This window comes from Euprymna scolopes, chromosome 15 (genome assembly GCF_053919585.1).
Source record: "Euprymna scolopes isolate OS-2025 chromosome 15, ASM5391958v1, whole genome shotgun sequence".
Lineage (NCBI taxonomy): Eukaryota > Metazoa > Mollusca > Cephalopoda > Sepiida > Sepiolidae > Euprymna > Euprymna scolopes.
In genome coordinates, this window is record NC_136496.1 from 27,272,908 (window position 1) to 27,293,586 (window position 20,679).

At 34.4% G+C, this 20,679-nt stretch overlaps 1 protein-coding gene across 2 annotated transcripts in view; it reads right to left on the bottom strand.

The window, feature by feature from the left end:
* LOC145293754 (intermembrane lipid transfer protein VPS13B-like) overlaps window positions 1-20,679 on the bottom strand; it is a 260,242-nt gene that overhangs the window by 14,644 nt on the left and 224,919 nt on the right. For both annotated transcript variants that reach the window (XM_080140245.1, XM_080140246.1), the window contains exons 45-48: window positions 15,558-15,803; window positions 9,813-11,090; window positions 7,306-7,482; window positions 3,723-3,893 (exon numbers count right to left, since the gene is read on the bottom strand). In XM_080140245.1, the coding sequence (XP_079996371.1) occupies window positions 3,723-3,893; window positions 7,306-7,482; window positions 9,813-11,090; window positions 15,558-15,803 (1,872 nt within the window). The remainder of the gene's footprint in view (window positions 1-3,722; window positions 3,894-7,305; window positions 7,483-9,812; window positions 11,091-15,557; window positions 15,804-20,679) is intronic.

Consider the following 20,679-nt stretch of genomic DNA (forward strand, 5'->3'; position numbering starts at 1 on the left):
AAAGATAAGTAAAAGAATAGGCTCCAATTTTTCCCATTCGGATACTGATTCCACCAAACATCTCAATTTTTCCAATTCCCGATTCACATTAATCGTCCCAACACTAATATATGTGAGTGTGTGTATGTGTGCGTTTTAATTTAGGATTTTGCAGATTTCTTTTTTCTTCTTCTTCTCCAAATCCTTTTTAGATGCCATGTAAAAACTCTCCAGTTTTTGAGGTACAGACACCTGTCTCTGAGAAGTCGTTTAGTTGTCTTTCCCTATTCAATGAAACACATGTAAGATATACTTCATAAAAAAAGTATAAAAACTTGTGAGCGTAAACTAAATCCATTTAGTTTGGGAATGATAATTAATGGTATATATATATATATATATATATATATATATATATATGATTGCAACGTCTTGTCAGACAAGTGCCACTCCCTCAGACAGTTAAAATCCATGAGCCCAAATGCCAGAGGGAGTATCTATACAAAGATGATGTTACAGTCTTAGCTTTGTACGACAGCTAAGTCTCTCTCTCGATTCAAAATGTTGAGATCCAGCAAAAAGCAAGAGCAAGATAGCCAGAAACAAGTTAAACTGCAGACGGTTTTTAAATCAGAGATTTGCTTCTCCTAGAAAAGTTGCCTTCACCATGACTTACAGGAGTCCTCTCCACCCCAACACACACAGACAAACACACACGGTGCTAGTTGGCCGTTGACCCAGAAAAAGGGTTCATTCACCCTTTGGAAGGTCTTGTTTTTAATCCTTCAGAGAGACTAGCCGCCCTCCTCACCAAACAAGTCTGGTGAGGGAACCAGTTTAGTCACCGGTGACCCGACCATGAGGCAGGTAGTACTGGGTTACATGGTACCAGTAGCATATGACATGACCTGACATTAATATACATAAGCCTGATGAATCCTAGAGTCGATGAAACACGGAATATTCTGTGTAGCTTAATCGCCATATATATTTTATAAGAATAAAATACGTATTAAATACGTTTGAAGCCGGATAGGTGACACGTGGTCATGCATTTTGAAAATCTGGGTAGTTTTTTTGTTTTTTTTATCCATTAGAAACACTGAGTGAAATTTGAAGAATAAAATATGTATTAAATACGTTTGAAGCCAAAATTTCACTCAGCGCTTCTAACGGATATAAAAAAAAAAACTACCCATATTTTCAAAATGTGCGACCACGTGTCACCTATCCGGCTTCATAAAAACACCGCAGTTAACAACATCACGTGGACTCTTCATCGAATTATCTTTCACTTGACATCATGTCGAAGAAAAAGAAAGAAAAAAAATGATTGACAAAGGAGTCTTACTCTGAAATATATTTCTTAAAAAATAAACACTCATTTATTTTATAAAAAATTTCACGTTGCAGTTTTGGCTTCAAACATATTTGATACATATTTTATTCTTCAAATTTCACTCAGCGTTTCTAACGGATAAAAAAGTTTTTTTTAAAACTACCCAGATATATATATGTGTGTACGATTAAAATAGGATAAAAAAAATCCAACGATATGATAAAAATGGAAGTGGAAAGACCTAAGAACTCGACAACGTTTCACCCGTTTAGTACAGGCTTTTTCAAGAGTAAAATTGTAAAATGCTCACTGACAAGAAGATTAATTAAGATTATATATAGAGGCGGGGGGCGGGGGGCAGTGTATTATACATATTTACATGTGTATATACACTATGTGCTAAAAAGAAGAAAAAAAGATATTAATCAGTGTCTAAATTATTTACATGGATAATTATTTTACACAAGTTCAGAGAAATATTAAAATCCTTTCCTTTGCTTGATTACATTGGGGGAGTGGGAGATAAGGGTGGATTCCATCAAATGAAAATGTAGATTTATCAGGTAATCGAAACGATTAAATACAACAAAATTTCTAATAAAAAAAACAAGGTACTTGTAAAGTTTAGTCAAGACATCAAAAAATGAAAATATCGAAAAAAAAAAGGTTATATTGCACGTATCCGTTATGGAATGAAGTTCACCGAAAAAAAATTTCACTTAATTTCATCAAGTAGTTTTTTTTTTTTTTTTTTTTACAGCGAAAAAACAATTTGTTATGATACCGAGCAAAAGGTTCGATTTTTAGGAAGAAAAGCTAGAATTAAAGATGGGGAGGGAGTATCGACACTTTACATGGAGTTATCTCCCCGTGGCGTGTTCAGCAAATTTCATAATGGCTGACTTCAACGTGCTCTCATAAGAACGTGTTTTTCCGCTGTAAAAAGAAAAAAGAAAACTACTCGATCAAATTAAGTGAAATTTTTTTTCGGAGATCTTCAGTCCAAAACGAATACGTACAATATAACCCTTTTTCGATATTTTCATTTTTTTATGTCTTGACTAAACTGCACAAGTACGAAAACCAATAACAGATCTTATATGTATAAGATCTGTTGTTTTTTTTTATTAATTCTGTTGTATTTAATCGTTTTGATTACTTAAGCAATGATGGAGTTACTTGCAATTTGCATCGCTCTCTTTTTTTTTTTTGTTATTCATTATTATTACATTTATTTATATAAACATGTTTCAGGGTATCACTCGTCATCAGCATGGCTAAACTTTTAACAAGGATTGAACTCATAACTGCTCAATGTGTTACCAGTGAGCTACCACACTGTGTCAAATTTTCATGCATAATTTTATCTTTTTTAAACATTATTGTTTTTTTTTATTAGCAATTCTGTCGTATTTAACTGTTTTGCATTATATATGAGGATAAAATGTATGATCTATTATGAAATGAAATTCCATGAAGACAGAACGTGTAAAAAAAAAAGAGAAAAAGAAAATAAATTAAACACAAGAATAAATCATCAAAAATGAGGGCTTTACTGGTTTCATTCGGCTCACCAAACGTCTTCAGAAAAAAGGGAAGATTTTAGATTAATCGAAATAACAGCAAAAACATACAAAAAAAAAAAAAGATGCCCAATTGTATAAAATGAAAAAATATTGACTTTCAGGTAAAACAAATGGTATCTACGTAATTGTAAGGTTTCAAATAGTAACATATCCAAAAATTATGAAAAGCGATAAGATGGAAAAATAATTATTCATGAAAAACGGTTTTTACAAGGTTAAAAACAGTTCGATATAGTTACATGCTGAATTGAACATATTGAGTCACATGACGTAAGCAAAAGGGGAAGTAACTCAGTTAAAACAATTTGTAGAGGACAGAATTTATTTTAAAAAACAAAAATAAACATACCATATATACATAATTTGTGAATTTTTAAAAAAGTAACTTTTTTTTAACTGTTTTCAAAACTTATCGAAATTACTTTTCCGAAATTGGCATAAGATTTCCAAGAAATCTCGAAGCTTAATTACCTCCCCTGTTAACTCTCCAATTCAAATCGGTAGATTTTGAAACCAAATTGCTAGATTTTACAAATGTGTTTTTTCATGAATAATTAATTTTCTACCTTATCGCTTTCTGTAATTTTTGGATATGTTACTATTTGGGATCTGACAATTACGTAGGTACCATTTGTTTTACTTGAAATTCAATATTTTTTCGCTATTATAATATAGAAGCACCCAAAATCCATTTGCTGTATCTTTATTGGATAAATACAATGTCAAAATGCTGTAAAAATAACGACAATGAGAATGGATATCCAAATAAGGCAAATAATTAATCCTCACCTCAAAGACTTTAAAAAAACGTAACTTACTCAATAAACTTAATCCTAATCCAGAGAGTCCCTGCTTTATACCATCAGATAACCCTGCAGGCCGATTTCTGCGGCTTTCTTCTTGTCGTTCTTGATGCCCAGAGTCCAATGACAGCCGGTCCATATTCCGTGACACACTGGATGCAAAATTTGTTATGGAAGTTAGGGTGCCTGGAAAAGAGGTAACAATTTTTTTTTTTTTAATTTTATAAAAATAAAAAAAATAAAAAACATTACTAGACAAGAGTGTGTAAAAATAATTTTAAAAGGTTTAATTTGAATTTCCCATCTGCGGAACACATTATTATGCGATTTCTTTCCTGTAGATTACAACATGGTCATCGTCGAATAACAAATACTTATAATACACCGTCCTCAATAGTATTCAAATTTTGTTCATGTCCTTCATTGTTTTCAAACCTCTCATCATATTCTTCATCACGCAGATAACAATATACCTATCATTAACCCTTATCCTCGAGTGGTTTTTTATCTTGATAAGTACAAATTTCCCTTGGAATTAAGAGTATTATGTATTTATACTATATTAGCGGTACCTGTGGAAACTCCACAGCAGCATCTTTCATATGGCATTCATATGGCCATTCTGTGGACGTTCAGCAAGAATGAAGACCACGTGATATTGTAGACCTTTTGTTAAAGCTGCAAAAGTATTTAAGTAATATGGTTAATGTAGTGTCAGAATGTATCTGGTTATTATGGTTTATCGCCAATATCCTGATAGAAGTCCATGGCATATTTCCATTATATGTATGCCCGGCACAAACAGAAACCCCACGATATTATACCATCTGTAGAGAGAAGAGATATTACCTTTGGATTCTAGCCGGAAGACCAAGAAGGTATATTTTACTTTCACGTACAGTCCGAACGTGACATGATTTCTTTTTCTTATTTTTTTTTTTTCAATTTTAATTTTTTAACATTGCATCTTCAGTGATTGGGAGATCCTATTTATTAAAAATTAGGATAGGAGATAGAAGATGGAGAATAGAAGATAACATACTACAAACATTAAATTATCATATATACTAATTTAATGTTTTTAGTATGTTACTAGCGGGGGTACCCAGCGTTGCCCGGGTGTATGTAGGAGAGTGTGACCCTGTTTTAATATTATAAAAAAAACACGATGTTAGAAAAAATTGGAAAAACCAAAACAAAGCAAAACAGTGAACAAACGTGTAAAAAAAAAAAAAAAAAAAAAAAAGTGGGGGGGGGGGTGTAAAAGAGGAAAAAAAGTTTAGGTAGGAAGCTAGGCTCGAACCCGAAGCATCAAGGCTAAGGCGGGAAAAAAAGCCTGACACGTTACCCCTCTGCCAAAGAGACATACAATTGAGAACGGATAACATTAAACCTTTAAAAACACTTGCAGGTGGTTTAAACTAACATCAATGTTTTCTAGGTCAAACATGACGTCATTGTCGTAGTAGCAGGAGGAGAGAAAATGAAGGAACGATTTTTTTCGGCACCCTTCCTTGTAGAAATGGATAAGTTTAGGGTGAAGGAATTAATGCTTTTTTGCCAATTTTTCGATATTTGTCAGCCAAAGGTTCAAGCTTTAAAATGATACCTATCTCGTGAAAATCCATCGCCTCGCTCGAAAGTTTTTGCGAGACATACAAACACACATACATACATACACACATTTTCGCTTTTATATATATAGACTAGCGGGGGGTACCCAGCATTGCTCGGGTGTTTGTAGGTGTGTGTGTTTTTGGGTAAATGAAAATAAAAATCGTTGGTTGTTTTTAAAAAAAACGAAGCCTTGACGTGCAGTTGGAAAATAATAAAGTGTGGAAAAAAAAAACGTGCGACTTGGCAGGTGCCCATTTTTGACGAGTTCATGACGGAAACTTTGAGTGTGGAACAGTGTTTTATTTACCGCGAGTCTGTTCGCTTCTTTTTTATACGAAAAAGCTTTATGCACAAGCAGCGATCGAAAATTGTTAAATATTTATCTTTTCAAAGTCAGGCAAATTAAATAGACAGGCGATCCCGGTTGTTAACTCGTAGATATTATCATTTAGGCACGATATAAAAAGTTTTAAGAAGTTGTGAGGCAACCGATCGGTTCTCGGAAAGAAGCCTTTCTTGGACATACACGAAAACGCACACACACACAAACATTTTTGCTTTTATATTTATAGATTACCGTCTATCCTCCTTTTTAATAATCTCCCAATCAGATAATTTATGATCTGAAAACATACGGATGTTAAAGCTACTATGGTATTAATATACGGATACTATAAAAGAAAAACATTGAAAACATTGTTAAACACGAAAAGGACCACATGACATCTTTATTAATAACTGTTGTATTATTTTGATAAATCGGACAATTATTCTGATTTTATCAGCACAATGTTTCGGTCGCTGTACCCTGCAACCTTCTTCGGGTGTTGAATACGTTTCCTTTTCTCTACGTAGGAAAATGGGTAAGCTCTGCATTACAAGAATTCGAACCATGTGTTTGAGGGTGGGTCCGTAGATCATAAAGAAAGTTCAATCTTCAGGGGTCGCTAAGATATTCTTTTTTAGGGTTTTTTGGGGATATCTATGCTAATTGTTAGAATTAGTGAAAAAAGTATTTTACGAAACAGAGGATCGATACCCATGTATATTTTCGTTTAACAAAAAAATAAAAAATGTAAGGGAGACAACGCCAAGGGAAGGTTTTTTTTGTGTGAAATTACTTCCCTTGGGCTGGGCATATGTTTTGTTATTTCTTCTTTTTCTGCTGTACAGCGACAGAAACATTGTGCTAATAACACCCAAAATGAGAATTGTCTGATTAATCAAAATAATACAAACACTCATGTCTCAAAAATTCCGAATTGCATATGATAACGATATGATAAATGTTGTTATTAAAAAAAACAGATGATGACGGCTTTCAACAACAAAGCGAACAAAAAAAGAGTAAGATGTTTCTTCTATATCACCGCTATGATCAATACACAACAAAAACTAGTCTAGCTATCACCACTGTTAATTTCCTTTCTCCCCTTGTGTACTTAGATCTAAGTGGAATTTCCATGAGCAAAGTTTCTTTCCTAGAACTGTCTGTGAAACACAGTACCACTAGGCTACTTCCAAGGCTGACATTAATATCGCCATTTTCAAGTTTAATGTAAACAAATTCTTCTTGAGCTGTCCTTTTAAATAGTTACTTTCTAACTAGTTAAAACCATTGTTACTAATTCCCCCGGTGTTTCACCATCTACCGGTCAAACTTAACAATCCTTGTCCTCGAGAGGTTTTCAGAAGTAGTGATTCATTTGCAAAAATAAAAAGAAAAATAAACTTACTAGATGTCATTACCCATTCAGTCAACTACTTAGATGTCAATAAAACCAAACTTTACTTGTTTCCTACAAAATATTTAGATGCATCGATGCATCTAAATATCTATCACAAGTTTGAAACAGTATCTTTATCGTTGAAACGTGCAGACTGAATGTATATAGTTTAAATATATCCATTCTTATTTTTCAAAACGATAATGCCTAGTCATAGATATAAAAACTGAGTATGTATAGACATCAAAACTTACCAGCTGTCACATTTCTTAGAAGAGAGGACATTCCTAGGGAGACTCCAGCTAGGAAAGCGCCCGGACCTTTAGTCAAACCAGTGATTGGCAATTTAAACAGGTCAGCAACTCCATTGCCGATATTTCGAATGAGTCCCGTTGGGTTGCCAAGAATTTCCAAAGATCCCACCACAATTCCTGAAGAAAAAGAAAAATTTAACATAAAAATTTTTTCTGAATAATTTCTTTATACAAAAGGCAAACACTGTCTGTCCATCTAATTCCCACATCAATACAAATTATAAGTTTCGAGAATATTTTTATAGCAAAACATAATTGGAAACAACATCATCCCCATTATAGTGTTTATCAATTTTCAATCTAAACATAGAACCCTGACTTCGGACTATTTAAGGATGTTATTTAAAATTGAATTGCTTTCTATTAATGCTGTGTTTCATGACATATCAACCGTTTTGGGGTTATTTTAAAGTTACATCAGCCAAATTAGCATAACGCTACATACGTATATTACTGATGATGATGAGACAATTCCTGATTCCAATACAATTACCAATTCCGATTCTTTATAAATCTCTAAATATTTAACTATAGAGTTGCTATTTTTCCCCGATTATCGTAAAAACACATTTTAAATGTGCAAGTATTTTCTAAAACGTAAAAAGATACTTGGGGGAGGGGAGATATGTAGATTTTAGCTTTACTGGTAGTTCAAAATTAATAAATATTTTTTTTTTAACATTACTATCAGCAGTGGAAGATTTTGTTTTAAAGAAAGTCAAATAAAATAAGGCAAAAAGAATTGTTTTGTGCATCAGAAAATAGCCACACATTTTTCTGATTGTGATACCCTGAAACGTTCCGATTTTTCTGATTGATCATCCTAACTCTAACGTATATATACATATACACAGCATAATCACATTAGTTCTCCTTAAATCACCAAAGTAAAGCAATAGTAAGTCTATACAGTACCAGATGGATGGCCATTTAGGAATACCAGGTGCTGTATGTAGGATTGCAAAATACATAATATTGTCATCTCCCCTAACTGGGATATACATGTGAATAAGGATCACTTGTGAATTTGATATTCCCTAGACACTTCCTTCATTAATGGAAGAGGGTTCAACCAATTTAAGATGATTGGGACTGGATACTAATTGGCATAATGGTTAGAGTGTATGCTAATGGGTTAGGAGACCGGGGGTTCAATCTTTAGCAAAGTCATAAAAGATGGCATTTGCTTCCCTCACAACTAACTCAGCATTGTAATGTGAGAATAGTTAAGAGAGAGAGAGAGGCAGAAGAAAGATGAGAGAGAGGGTGAAAACAGAAGAGTCTATTTCCAAATATTCACATTCTTTCTCTCTCATCCTCTATCTCCTTTTTCCCCTCTTAGTTATTTACATCATTCCATTCCTCTCACTTCCCTTATAATTTGCCCTTAATTTATATTATTTATGTATAGATGAAGTCACACAGTGACAATGATGTTTACAACAAATACTGACCCAATGGGTCATGCATGGTCTCATCTAATATATAAATTAGAGTCGGTCAGTTTTTCAATTTTTGTCATCGATAGCTTTTTACAAAAAGCAATATTTGATTCTGGTTTGTCAGTTCTTTTGGTTGATGATTGCTGCACCATATTGCTAAGAACAACAAAATGTAATTCGATTTAATTCCTTCCAACAAATACTTTCCCAAGGTAGGAATAATTTCTATATGAATTCTATCATAAAAAAAATGTGATATAACTCTGTATTCATCAATACAGAGTTACTTGTATTTGTCTGAAACAAAAAATGTTTGTATTATTCGGATTATTATTGAGTGCTATTCTCACAATGTTTTGGATGATGTAATCTCTGACATTCTTCAAAATCGTAAATCTCTTGGGAGTCAGCATTTTGAATGGAACCCTTTATTTAATACACAGGAGTAGTACACTCTCGTTTTGTCAGTCATAATCAGGTAGAAGTCCTAAATAAATCACGATTGCATTTGTAGTGTCACCCACACTGAGAATTGAACTTTCAACTTCATGAAGAGTACCACTTAAAACTAAATTTTACCAAGTACTTGCAGAAATTCTAGTATGAGTTTTGTGAGTCTTAAACCTATTATTTTTTCACATATACTACTTACCACCATAGTATAGATCAGTACTTATGACTACGGATTACTATAGATAGATCGATATTTAAAATTAATGGTTCCCATATTGAAGAGGGTTAGAGTTTTCATCGGCTGAAACATTGCAAAAATAAGACGCAATATTAGAACAGATGTTCAGATAATTTAAATCATCTGAATTATCAAACCTCATCTCAAAAATTCAAAAACAAAAAAAAATGTTTGAGCAAAAAAGCACAAATTTATTGTTCAAAAAAAAAAAATAAAAAGTAAAAAATAAAAGCAAATTATGCATAAAAATACTACCAGACAATGCCAGGTATCTACAGTTTTTATTTCATGAATTTGCAAAAAAACCCTCTTACCTGCACGAACCAAGGCCCCAGAAGCATAATGCATCGTCATGGTACGTATCAAATAATAAGACGACGTAAAGATCTCTTCCTTCTCAAATTTTCCGAAGGATAAAGGGGTGTGGTCAGAAGCAATGAAAATCTTGAGCGAGGCATGTACGCTAAGTAGAATGTTGATTGGATGAATGCACAAATATTGCATCCTGATTGGACCATTAATAACATCCGATGCCTGGACTATCGACAATGGAAGTTGTTTTAGGTTGTCAGGTGGGCGCCGTTCCACAGACAACTGTGTGGGGATAAACGCCTGGAGTTCTTTGAGAAGACGATATATGAAAGCGTCCTCCAGAAATAGTGCAAGAGGCTGGATGGAAATTTCCAAAGCTTTTATAATGGAGGACTTCTTTGAGAGAACATCCGTTTCCATCACGACCTGCAGATGCAAGAAACTGGCAGACTTTAGAATCGCATGCTTTTCCACGGCGCTCATTTGGGTGTCGATAGGCGGCAAAGAAGCAGTCGGCATCACGTGACCCTCCTGGCGGATGAGGATGACAGGGAAGTCGTACTGTGCTTTATAAAAAAGTTGGTTATCAATCTGCATGTTTCCAATGCATACTGCCAGGCTTGTCTTGGATATCTGCACCATTTGTGATAAGAAATTTGTCACAGGATAGTGAGCGAGGAACACCGTAGACATGGATACGCTTAGTATCTCTCCAAAGGTATCCGCAGAAGATGTCTCATCAAGAATCACAAACTGAACAGTTTTTAACATACATCCACAGTTCAAGCAGAAAACGTCTTTCAATTTGGGCGTCTCATACATGTTGGCCTTCTGTAGTGAAAAGACTGATGAAAAAGCAGGCGTCTTTTTGGCAATCTTCTTGCTGTTAGTAGTTGCTTTTTCCTTGATTAATACCTTCGTCTCTTTACCCTTGATCCGACTTCGGATCTCCTTGGCTGAAATATCAGCCCGGCTGACCGGTTCCAGGATCAGGTATGTGGTCATATGCACTCGCTCGACGTGCACCTTGATGTCCGATGCATGCGGCAAGTGCACGAATGTGTCATGCTGTGACAATATATCGATGCCGTTGTTCCAGTTTGGCATAGAGTTCTCCTCATCTTGGATACAAGCGCTTAGATGAAGTTTCGGCAAGACTTGGTTGTTGGGTAGTTCTGGAAAGATTGAATTCAGGAACGGCATCGTGTAGTGGACACAGTGGCCTGGTTCAATCGTGGGTAGGCAGTCGAGTAATTCGGTTTCTTCAAGAACAGTCACGTCTGGAATTATCAAGAACAAAGAAAAAAATTTTATTATTACATTCAACCCCTTCAGCTTAACATTTACAAGCAACATGAATTGGAACAAATACATTGAAGACATTGCCAAGGTTGCTGCAAAGAAAGTGAGCTCAGGAGTATTTACGTTGAGGGGGTACAAGGGCTTGTAGTTCATCAGAGCATTCACCATTAAAATACTTGTAAAACAGGCAGAGGGATGTAACATTTCGACGATGGGACAGAGATTGAAGCTTAGATGACAGTTCAGGACGTATCAGATTGGCGACTCTCTTTTGAACCCTGTCCAAGGGTCAGAGACTAGTAGCTGATGCACCAGCCCAAATGTGACAACAATACTCCATGCATAGGGGAAGTGTGACCTTGTAGAGGTAAAGGACACTTTCAGGCGTAAATAACTTTCTAGCAGCAACCTTGACAATGTTCTCAATGTATCTGTTCAAACTCGTGTTCTCTGGGAACGTTAAGCCGAGGAGTTTGAATGAAGTACTTTCAGGTAATGTACTTATAGTATTGCAGAAAAAGTGGAATGGGCATTCTCCACCTACCAAATAATGGTTAGGATTGTCTGTAGAAAATCTAAATGTAATACAATCTGCCCAATTTTCAAAAGCGTTCAAAGTATTAATAAGAATACATACGATAAGTGATGGTAAAAAGTCCAAATGCCAAGAAAATCAATGCAATAATACCTAGTTAGAATAAGCCAAAGATACACACCATCTAATATATAAATGTCTGTTTGTATGTATGTATGTATGTTTCTATGTCTGCCTAAAACTTTCAACAGAAACGACGGAGTTTCACGAGATCAGTATCATTTTGAAGCTCGAGCTTCCAGACGACAAATATCGAAAAATTGGCTAAAAACATTAATTTCTTCATCCTCAACTGGGCACTTTTCTATGGGGAGGGGTCACTTTTTTTTATGATATTTTCGAAAGTCATTTCCTCTTTTCGATTGAATAACCTTAATTTAAACCTTTGCCACTTCCGGTTTGGTGATGGAGACAACAGCAAAGATGAGACTTTTTTTTTTCACATTCTTTTTCTTCCTAAAGTGATGAATAGAGAGAATGGAACACAAAAATGTAATTTTTTATTTTTACTACAATTATTCTTGATAATTTCATAAAAGTCCCACAATGTACATGTAATAATGTTGGCATTAAAATGAACCATTTACTGCAATAAACACCATTTTTCCACATGGAAAATAGCTTTAATATATATGTTTATTGTTTCAGAAACAAATTCCAAAACACTTTGTTGATTTTTTTTTTTTATTACATTTAGCAAGATGACAGTGCAAAAAAAAGTTAGCAGTTCAATGTTATATGAATCAGCTGGGATTTTCTCTCCTTCAGAGTCATATATATATATATATACATATTATACTAGCAGAAATACCCGTCGTTGACTGGGTTTAAAAACAGCCTATAGAAAATGGACTGTGATTAATGAAAATATGATAGGTTATGAAAAGAAGGGGGTTGTAAAGAGATAGCTTTTGATACTAAAAAGTTTTACCCTAAGCAAAATATGATGAAAGTAAAGATAATTTTCACGAAAATGTATTTTTTTTATATCAACTTTGTTTCCGTTCGTAGCTAAGAGTGACCAACAAAATGATGTTTCCTTACAAAGAGAAAATGTTATATATATAATAAAATAAATATACAAGAAATAAATGTTACCATAGTCAGTAAAAGTTACTTTTATGGTAGAACAGTTCATTTTTGGTTTATATTTTTAAGTAGTTTGTAAAAAAAAATTTTTTTAAATTCACGAACCGGTTTAAAAAAGAATCAAAATGGCAGCGACTTTGAAATGGAGAGCCCCATTTTCAATTTGAAGGAGAGGCACCTGAGCATTCTGTGTTAACAATTTAAGAGAGTTCTGTCAACGTAAGGAATATTTATAAACATATTTTAATGTTTTCTGTTATTTTGTGCTTGAGGAATATTCGATTATGGCATGTGTAGTTTATATAAAAATTCATTTAAGTAGTTATCGCCTCAAATTTTGTTTTAATTTCGGTTCGCTGAAATTATTTTAAGTAAAGAGCATTAAAAACTATTTCAAAACAAAAAATAACATGAACTGAACTTTTATTGACTATGGTAACATTTATTTCTTGTATATTTATTTTTTCGGGTAGTCGTTTGTTGGCTTTTCTGCTAAACACTCTTACTAAATAATATCGACGAAATATCAAAAAACAAAGAAACAAAAACAGTTTTGAAAAATAATGAAGCTTTACTTACTTTAGTAAAATAATCCGAAACAACAAAATGGGATATTAAAAAAGTAAACACGTAATTACTTTAGTTTTTTAAAGCAACAATTGATATAAATATGAATAAGAAGAAAATGGCACCCTTTTCAAGCAGAACAGCTTCGTTTCAGTTATACAGTATTGAACGGTGTAGTATTGCGACGTCGGATTCAGGGTTGTATTATTGTAATGTAAAGAACACGCAGAAAGGGTTGTAATCAACTGAATTCCTTCTAGTACACTGACAAAAAAAAGCTTAAACAGATATATAAATAAAAATAAAAAGGTTATGTAAATGTTTTTAAAAAGACACGTAATCACATGAGCAGGATTTTTTCCTTCTTTTGACACAATAACAAGTAACGTTCTTATTTTTTATTATTTATCTATTTTTGAAAGAGTGCCACGTGCAACTGGAGAAGGAAAAAAACAGAGTTATGCAAAATTTGTGTGGAGAATTGTCTAAAGTTATGACTTTTTTTTTTGCTTTCACTTTAATAAGAACGTGAATTTATGAGGTGAATTTATTCGACACAATATGATTCAACTCAAAAAAATAAATAAAAGCTAACGTGAATTAAAATTAAAGTAAAGGTGTTATTGTGGACCCTCACCCCTTTTAAAAAACCTTGTTAAACTTTGTGACATATTTACATTCTATGGAGGTCAGGCACGCACGAACACCCAATAATTTTATTGTATCATATTTCTTCAAACTGAAACATAATTATCAAAGTATACTTATGCAAATAGATATGAAAAGTCTTTGTTAAAGTTTGTGCCATATTTCAATGGAGTACAGGCGCGAACGCAGACCCCACAATTTTATTATACCATCCCTATTTAAGTTGAAACATACTTATCAAAGTATTCTTATGTACATCATTATCAAAAACCCTTGTAAACTTTTTTTTTTTTAATTTTTTATTTCCATACTTTGGGGGCCAGGCGCGAACACAGACCCCATAATTTTTATGAACCACCGTTCTGCCAGATCAAACATACCCATTCCTGATCCTCGATACATCTTCTATCATTATATGTAATCAGTTTTTTAAAATAGTCAACCATATAGGAGCCTATTCGTGACCAGACAAACACACAGACGTTCAGCTTTATATTCTATATATATATATATATATATATATATATATATATATATATTACCGTTTTATCTGCTCAAAATATATATATTTTTGCTCTATAATAGTACTGAGCACTGTCAAAAGTTTTAGGCAGCCATACATACATACATTTAAACAAACAGGTGAGATTCCTATTATAGATAACTTTGTTTTTCTTTCCATCTCACTTTTTCTTTCTTTCCCAGGTTTCATTTCACCTTCTCCATTTCTTGCATCCTTTCTATCTCTCTTCCATTCTTCGATTTTCTTCTCTCTCCATCCCTCTTTCCATTCTTCACTCTCTCTCTCTCTATCTATCTTTCCATTCTTCCTCTCTCCATTCTATCTTCCTAGCCTTCCCTACTTCCCTCTCTATTTTTCTACATCTTCCTCTCTATATATTCTCCTATCTTCCCAGCCTTTCCTTATCCAACTTTCCCCAGCTCATCATAATAACACTACTTATATATATAAGCCAAGTACGTCCAAGGATGGAATACTGTTGCCATATCTGGGCAGGAGCTGCTAAAAACAGCCTATCCTGCCTTGACAGAGTACAAAATAGACTTCGTGGCTTAGTGGGGGATGCCCTTTTCTCTTCCCTGCAACCTCTCTCCCACAGAAGAGACGTTGCGAGCCTATCCTTGTTTTATCGTTATTTCCATGGCAGATGCTCGTCTGAACTCCAATCTCTGGTCCCCCCTTGCCAATCTTTCACGAAAAACACCCGTCTAGCTGAATCCACTGTGAAAAATTTCTATATCTGTGCCTAAATCAAAACGCGGATTCCATGAACAAAGCTTCTTTCTTAGAACTGCACGCCTGTGGAACTCTGTTCCGTCTGCCTGCTTCCCTCCGGACTACAACTTGGATGTCTTCAAGTCCAATGTTAACAAATTCCTAATGAACCGCCCCCTTAAGTAAACACTTCAGCAAATCTCACTAACGTAATGTACTTGCAATAACCCTTATCCCTGAGTGGCTTCCGAGTCTTGATAAGTGGTGATCACTGTGTAAAAAAAAAAAAAAAAAAAAAAAAAAACTTACCACTAATGGTCAGGTTCATTAAAGTTTGACCATATGAAATTGGAAACGGACAACAATTTGAAATCAGACAGCCAGGCGATTTATCCATGTCAAGAACAAAATAAGTGAGTCCATCTTGCACATGTCCACTAAGAACAAGTGGCTGAGTGGTTACATAGGCATTCAACTGGACAGGAACCGCCGTGGTCAGACGCGTGCCCAACTCATTGGCAATCAGTCTTAATGGGAATGACCAATGGCTCTCATCTACAAAATAAAAATAAAAACAATGGTTCATTATATGTATCATTTGATGTATTTTAATTGCTGTTCTTGAATCTTATTCTAACGTTTTGGTCGATGTAACCAGTGAGCTTCTTCAGTCTGTAAAACTTTGTGGTGTAACGGATAAAGTGCTAAGTAATAATCAGTTCTAAGTGACAGTTTTGTGGAGGTTGAGGGTTCAATTTTCAGTGCAGGTGATATTTTAATTATTTAAGACTTCTACCCAGTCATAGCTGACGGAATGCACGCAAGCTACTCCTATGGATTGAATAAAGGATTCTGTTTGAAATTTTGTACAGATTTCAGAGTTCAGCAAGACATACCTGAAGAAGGTCAGAGGTTACATTGGCTGATATATAGTGAGAATAACGAAATGGGAATATATTATTGAATTAATTTGGAATTCATTATTGAGATGAGTAATTTGTATCATTTATTTTATTTAATTATTTGCAGACTATTATCGTAATCTTCTAGTTCTTGTTTTACAACATTTCAGCCAATCATTTCTCTGGCCTTCGTCAGGTGGTTAACCATGATGGGATAGGTTGGTTGGTTGTTTTTTGTTTTACGGCATATCAACCTTTTTCAGGTTATTTAATGCCGAATCTAGTTATTTTGGGGAACGATTTTTAATGGAGTATATATTTTTTTTATGTCAGATTCTATTTAACCCATAGTTGGGACCCTAACAGGTACTACCACTCCGGGTCAGAGTAGACCTGGGAGCAATGGCAATTAAAGGGTAGCTCCACACTCCCCAAGGCCCGCAAGGTGGGGCCTCACCATCCGATATAGTTTTAGGTCATATCCAGGACCGTTGTATAAAGGGTTCTTTTTTAGTTTTTTTATAAGGGCTAATTTTTTTTAAGGTATGAGAGTATGGGGTGGGGATTGTTTTTATCAAATAAATCTTTAATATGATGGGATAGGAAGATCAAATCTCTTTCAAACTGTGGTGAGATGACAACAACTATGGAAGGCAGTAATTGCTGCGGATGCAGTTGGAGATTCGACATTCCTATCCCATCGCATTTAACCACCTGATGAAGACCAGAGGAATACTTGGCCGAAACGTCGTGAAACAACTAGAAGATGAGGATAATAGTCCACAAATAATTAAAAATAAAATAAAAAATGAGAATCGTTGTCTGAATAATGCAAATAATACAAATATAAACATTTGTTTTAATTTGAAGGTGTCTTTCTCATAGGAACGATAACGTCTTATATATCTGTTATTTTTTATGGCATATCAACCCTCTCGGGTTATTAAATGCTGATTCCTTTATGTATCTGGTGTAAAAAGAGTATCAAAGTTAACATAGAAAATAGGTAAAAGCTCGCAACAAGTATTTTTTGGTCCCACGGCAAAACGATGGTGGACCTGTAAATTCACCCTTGTCCGTTCATCTGTTCACACTTTTCTCAATAACTACGCTAATTTTTTGAAATTTTGCACAAACATTAAACATGATATGAGTAAAAAAGTAACAGAACGGATTTTCTGGGAAAGGTTTGGTTGCCCCCCCCCCCCATCCTTGGGTGCTTTTTGGGTTAAAATGGCTAAAGTTAATGTTTTTGTGCTTATTAAAAAAAATTGATGTCTTGGATTTTTATAAAACTTTCTGAAAAGTTGTAGCTACCTGATTTCTATATAATTTTGTTTGTCTATGCTTCGGGATAACTCTCTGGTGTGCCACAGGGGCTCTTTTAGGGCTAATAAAAACACTCCATTTTGGGGACTATTTTACCATATTTGTCCAAAATTTTCTGTGTATGTGTATTTAGCAGTTTTGTATGGTGCTGATCTCAAATTTAAATATGTTAAGGCTTTGGGCATATTTGGGGCTAAATTGGGGGGAAGCAAAGGATAGACTCGGTCATTTCTTTTCTTTTTTTGCATGGTGCAGAACTCAAATTTACATATCTTACGGCCTAAAACTGCACCGTTTGTTCCTTTTTACCAAGATTTGATGTCCCCTGAGGATAGGGAGGGAGCAAATGCTGAGCACAGTCATTTTTTTTTATGCCTCATTCACTGTGCACTCACGGGGGACAACGCATGCTTCACTTGTTTTCCATTTCACTTTTCCCTATTTTTCATGGCGTAATGGATAAGGTGCTAAGTAATAATTTAACATGAAACTTTATGTTCAAAATGAAAGCGTTCACATAGTTTCTCTTTGATTTGTATGTCTACAGTTTATCTTTTGTCATTTTTCTGGTCATTTTCTGATCAGATAAATTATGTGGCTATCAGTCGCAATTGCAGCTATCTTTTCGGATAATCATTTTTATTTTTTTGTGGTCTGTCATATTATGTCATCATTTTTTTTCTTTTTTACAAATAATTTGGTTGCACTACAATCCCCAATGACTGGTCTAGCTCCTTTTTTCCCAATTAATCTCAAAGTATCAAGTTAACTAGTGCACTTAAACTAACATCCTATTAGGTTGGACGTTTAACTCTCTCTCTCTCTCTCTATATATATATATATATATATATATATATATATATATATATAAACAACATTATTTTTGCACTACCCTAATACTCATTTTAGCTATGCGTCTTTGAGAGAAGCTTCAATGAAATAAGATTGGTTGCTATATTTAACCAGCATATCGACCTTCGTTGGGTCATTTAATGCTGAAGATCGTTTTGATTTGTTTTATTTATTTGTTTCAATGTGTTTGTTTAGTTTAGCTTTTTTTTATGCAGATGAGATTATCTGTTTTAAGTGAAAGTTTTTTGGAAGGGCTTGATGTTATATTTTTAGGTATAGTTTGATCCTTCTCAGAAATGAGAGAATGTTGTCTATGCAGGTGTTTTTAAAAATGTCTTTCATATTGTTTGATTTTAGGTGGTGTTTTCTCGCGGTATCGTATGCTCCACATTCCATAAAGATATGTTTTATTGTGTAGGTCTTCTGGCATGTTAGGCATTGTGGTGGTTGCTCTTACCTAAGCATGTAGGAGTAAGTTAGGTTTGTGTGGCCAATGTGTGTTCTGGCTATAACCACTTGTTCTTTTCTTAATTCTCCCAAGGTAGGTTTAATTTGGAAGAGCTTGCTATTTGTGTTACTATTCCAGCGCTGTTGCCATTTTACATAAAATACAAAACCAATGTTTTAAGTCTGTGTAAGGAATATTAATGGTTTCAGGGTTTATTGAATGATGATAGAACAGAGAGCAAATCTGAAAAAATTATAAATTTCTTGTGTTTGTTTTTTGTTAGGAGGTTGAGAGTAAGGTCGATACCACAGACTTCTGCGATGAAAATGGAACTTTCAGTCGGTAGTGCCTTCTGGTGAGTTGTTCCATTCAGAACAGCTGCACATGCTGTCCTGTTGTGGTCCTTAGAGCCATCTGTGTAGATGTGCAGATGATCTGGGTACTCTACAAGTATGTCGGTGAATTTTTCTTGGTAGGTGGTAGGGTGGGTTTTTGCTTTGGGGAGTTTGCTTAGTTCAAGGATCACTTTGTGCTTTTTGAGTATCCAACGTGGAATTTCAGACAATGTTCATGAATATTTTTGGTTGTTATCTCTGATTCTTGTAGAATTGTTTTCATCTGTAGGCTGAAGGTTTTATAGCTTTTTCTTTCGCTCCGAATAGTTCACTGTATCTTGGATGGAATGTGACATTGTATGCAGGATTGTTTTGACATGATTTTAATTTAGTATAGTATTGCATAGCTAATTTATGGCTCCTTATATCTGCTGGTATATCATTGGCCTCTATGTGTAGACTTTCCACTGAGGACATCCTGAAGGCTCCTAGTGCTAGTCTCAACCCTCCATGGCAGATCAGGTTTAGTGTCTTTAAGTAAGTCCTTCTAGCTGACCGATAAATAAAACACCCATAGTCAAGGTTTGATCTGATCAATGACCTGTAGAGTTTCAGAAAGTGTTTTTTGATCTGCACCCCATTCTGTGTGGGCTATAACGCACAGCGGCTGCAGTTTTTTATTGCAGTTTGTTTTCAGGTTCTTCAGGTGGGGGATGAATGTCAGTTTTTTATCAAATGTCAAACCTAGGAATTTATATTCGTCTACAATGGGAATTTCTGTATTTTAAAGTTTCAAACAAGGGTCGTTATGAAGTTTCCTCATTTGGCAAAAGTGTACTCATTTGGTTTTTGTTTCAGAGAAATTATATCCATTTTCTATTGTCCACCATTTTAATCTATTTAGGCATCCATTTTGTTATTGTTGTTTCAAAGAAAAAAAGAGTACACACAACCTCAGCTCACTGCAGCAGTGTCGTCTATCGGTAATTTCCGTAGACTTGTTTTCACTTCTGTCTCATCTGCTCCACTGGCCTGTTTTTATAAAGGACACAGTGCTCCAAATTTGCCTATTTGCATATGTGCGCATGATGACACAAGATTCTGCATTGTTATATAAGGCCGCAGGCGCCATCTTGGACCCTTTCCAGCATCATGACGCTGCATCAGCAAAGTGCACACCTTCAAGAGGTAAGCCTGCGTTCCCACAATTTTCGCCACTGCTTTCAGTATCTAACTTTGTTACAAACCTAGTGATTTTTTTATGTTTTCAGTATCTAACTTTGTTACAAACCTAGTGATTTTTTTATGTTTTCAGTATCTAACTTTGTTACAAACCTAGTGATTTTTTTATGTTTTCAGTATCTAACTTTGTTACAAACCTAGTAATTTTTTTATGTTTTCAGTATCTAACTTTGTTACAAACCTAGTGATTTTTTTATGTTTTCAGTATCTAACTTTGTTACAAACCTAGTGATTTTTTTATGTTTTCAGTATCTAACTTTTTTAAAAACCTAGTGATTTTTTTATGTTTTCAGTATCTAACTTTTTTAAAAACATAGTAATTT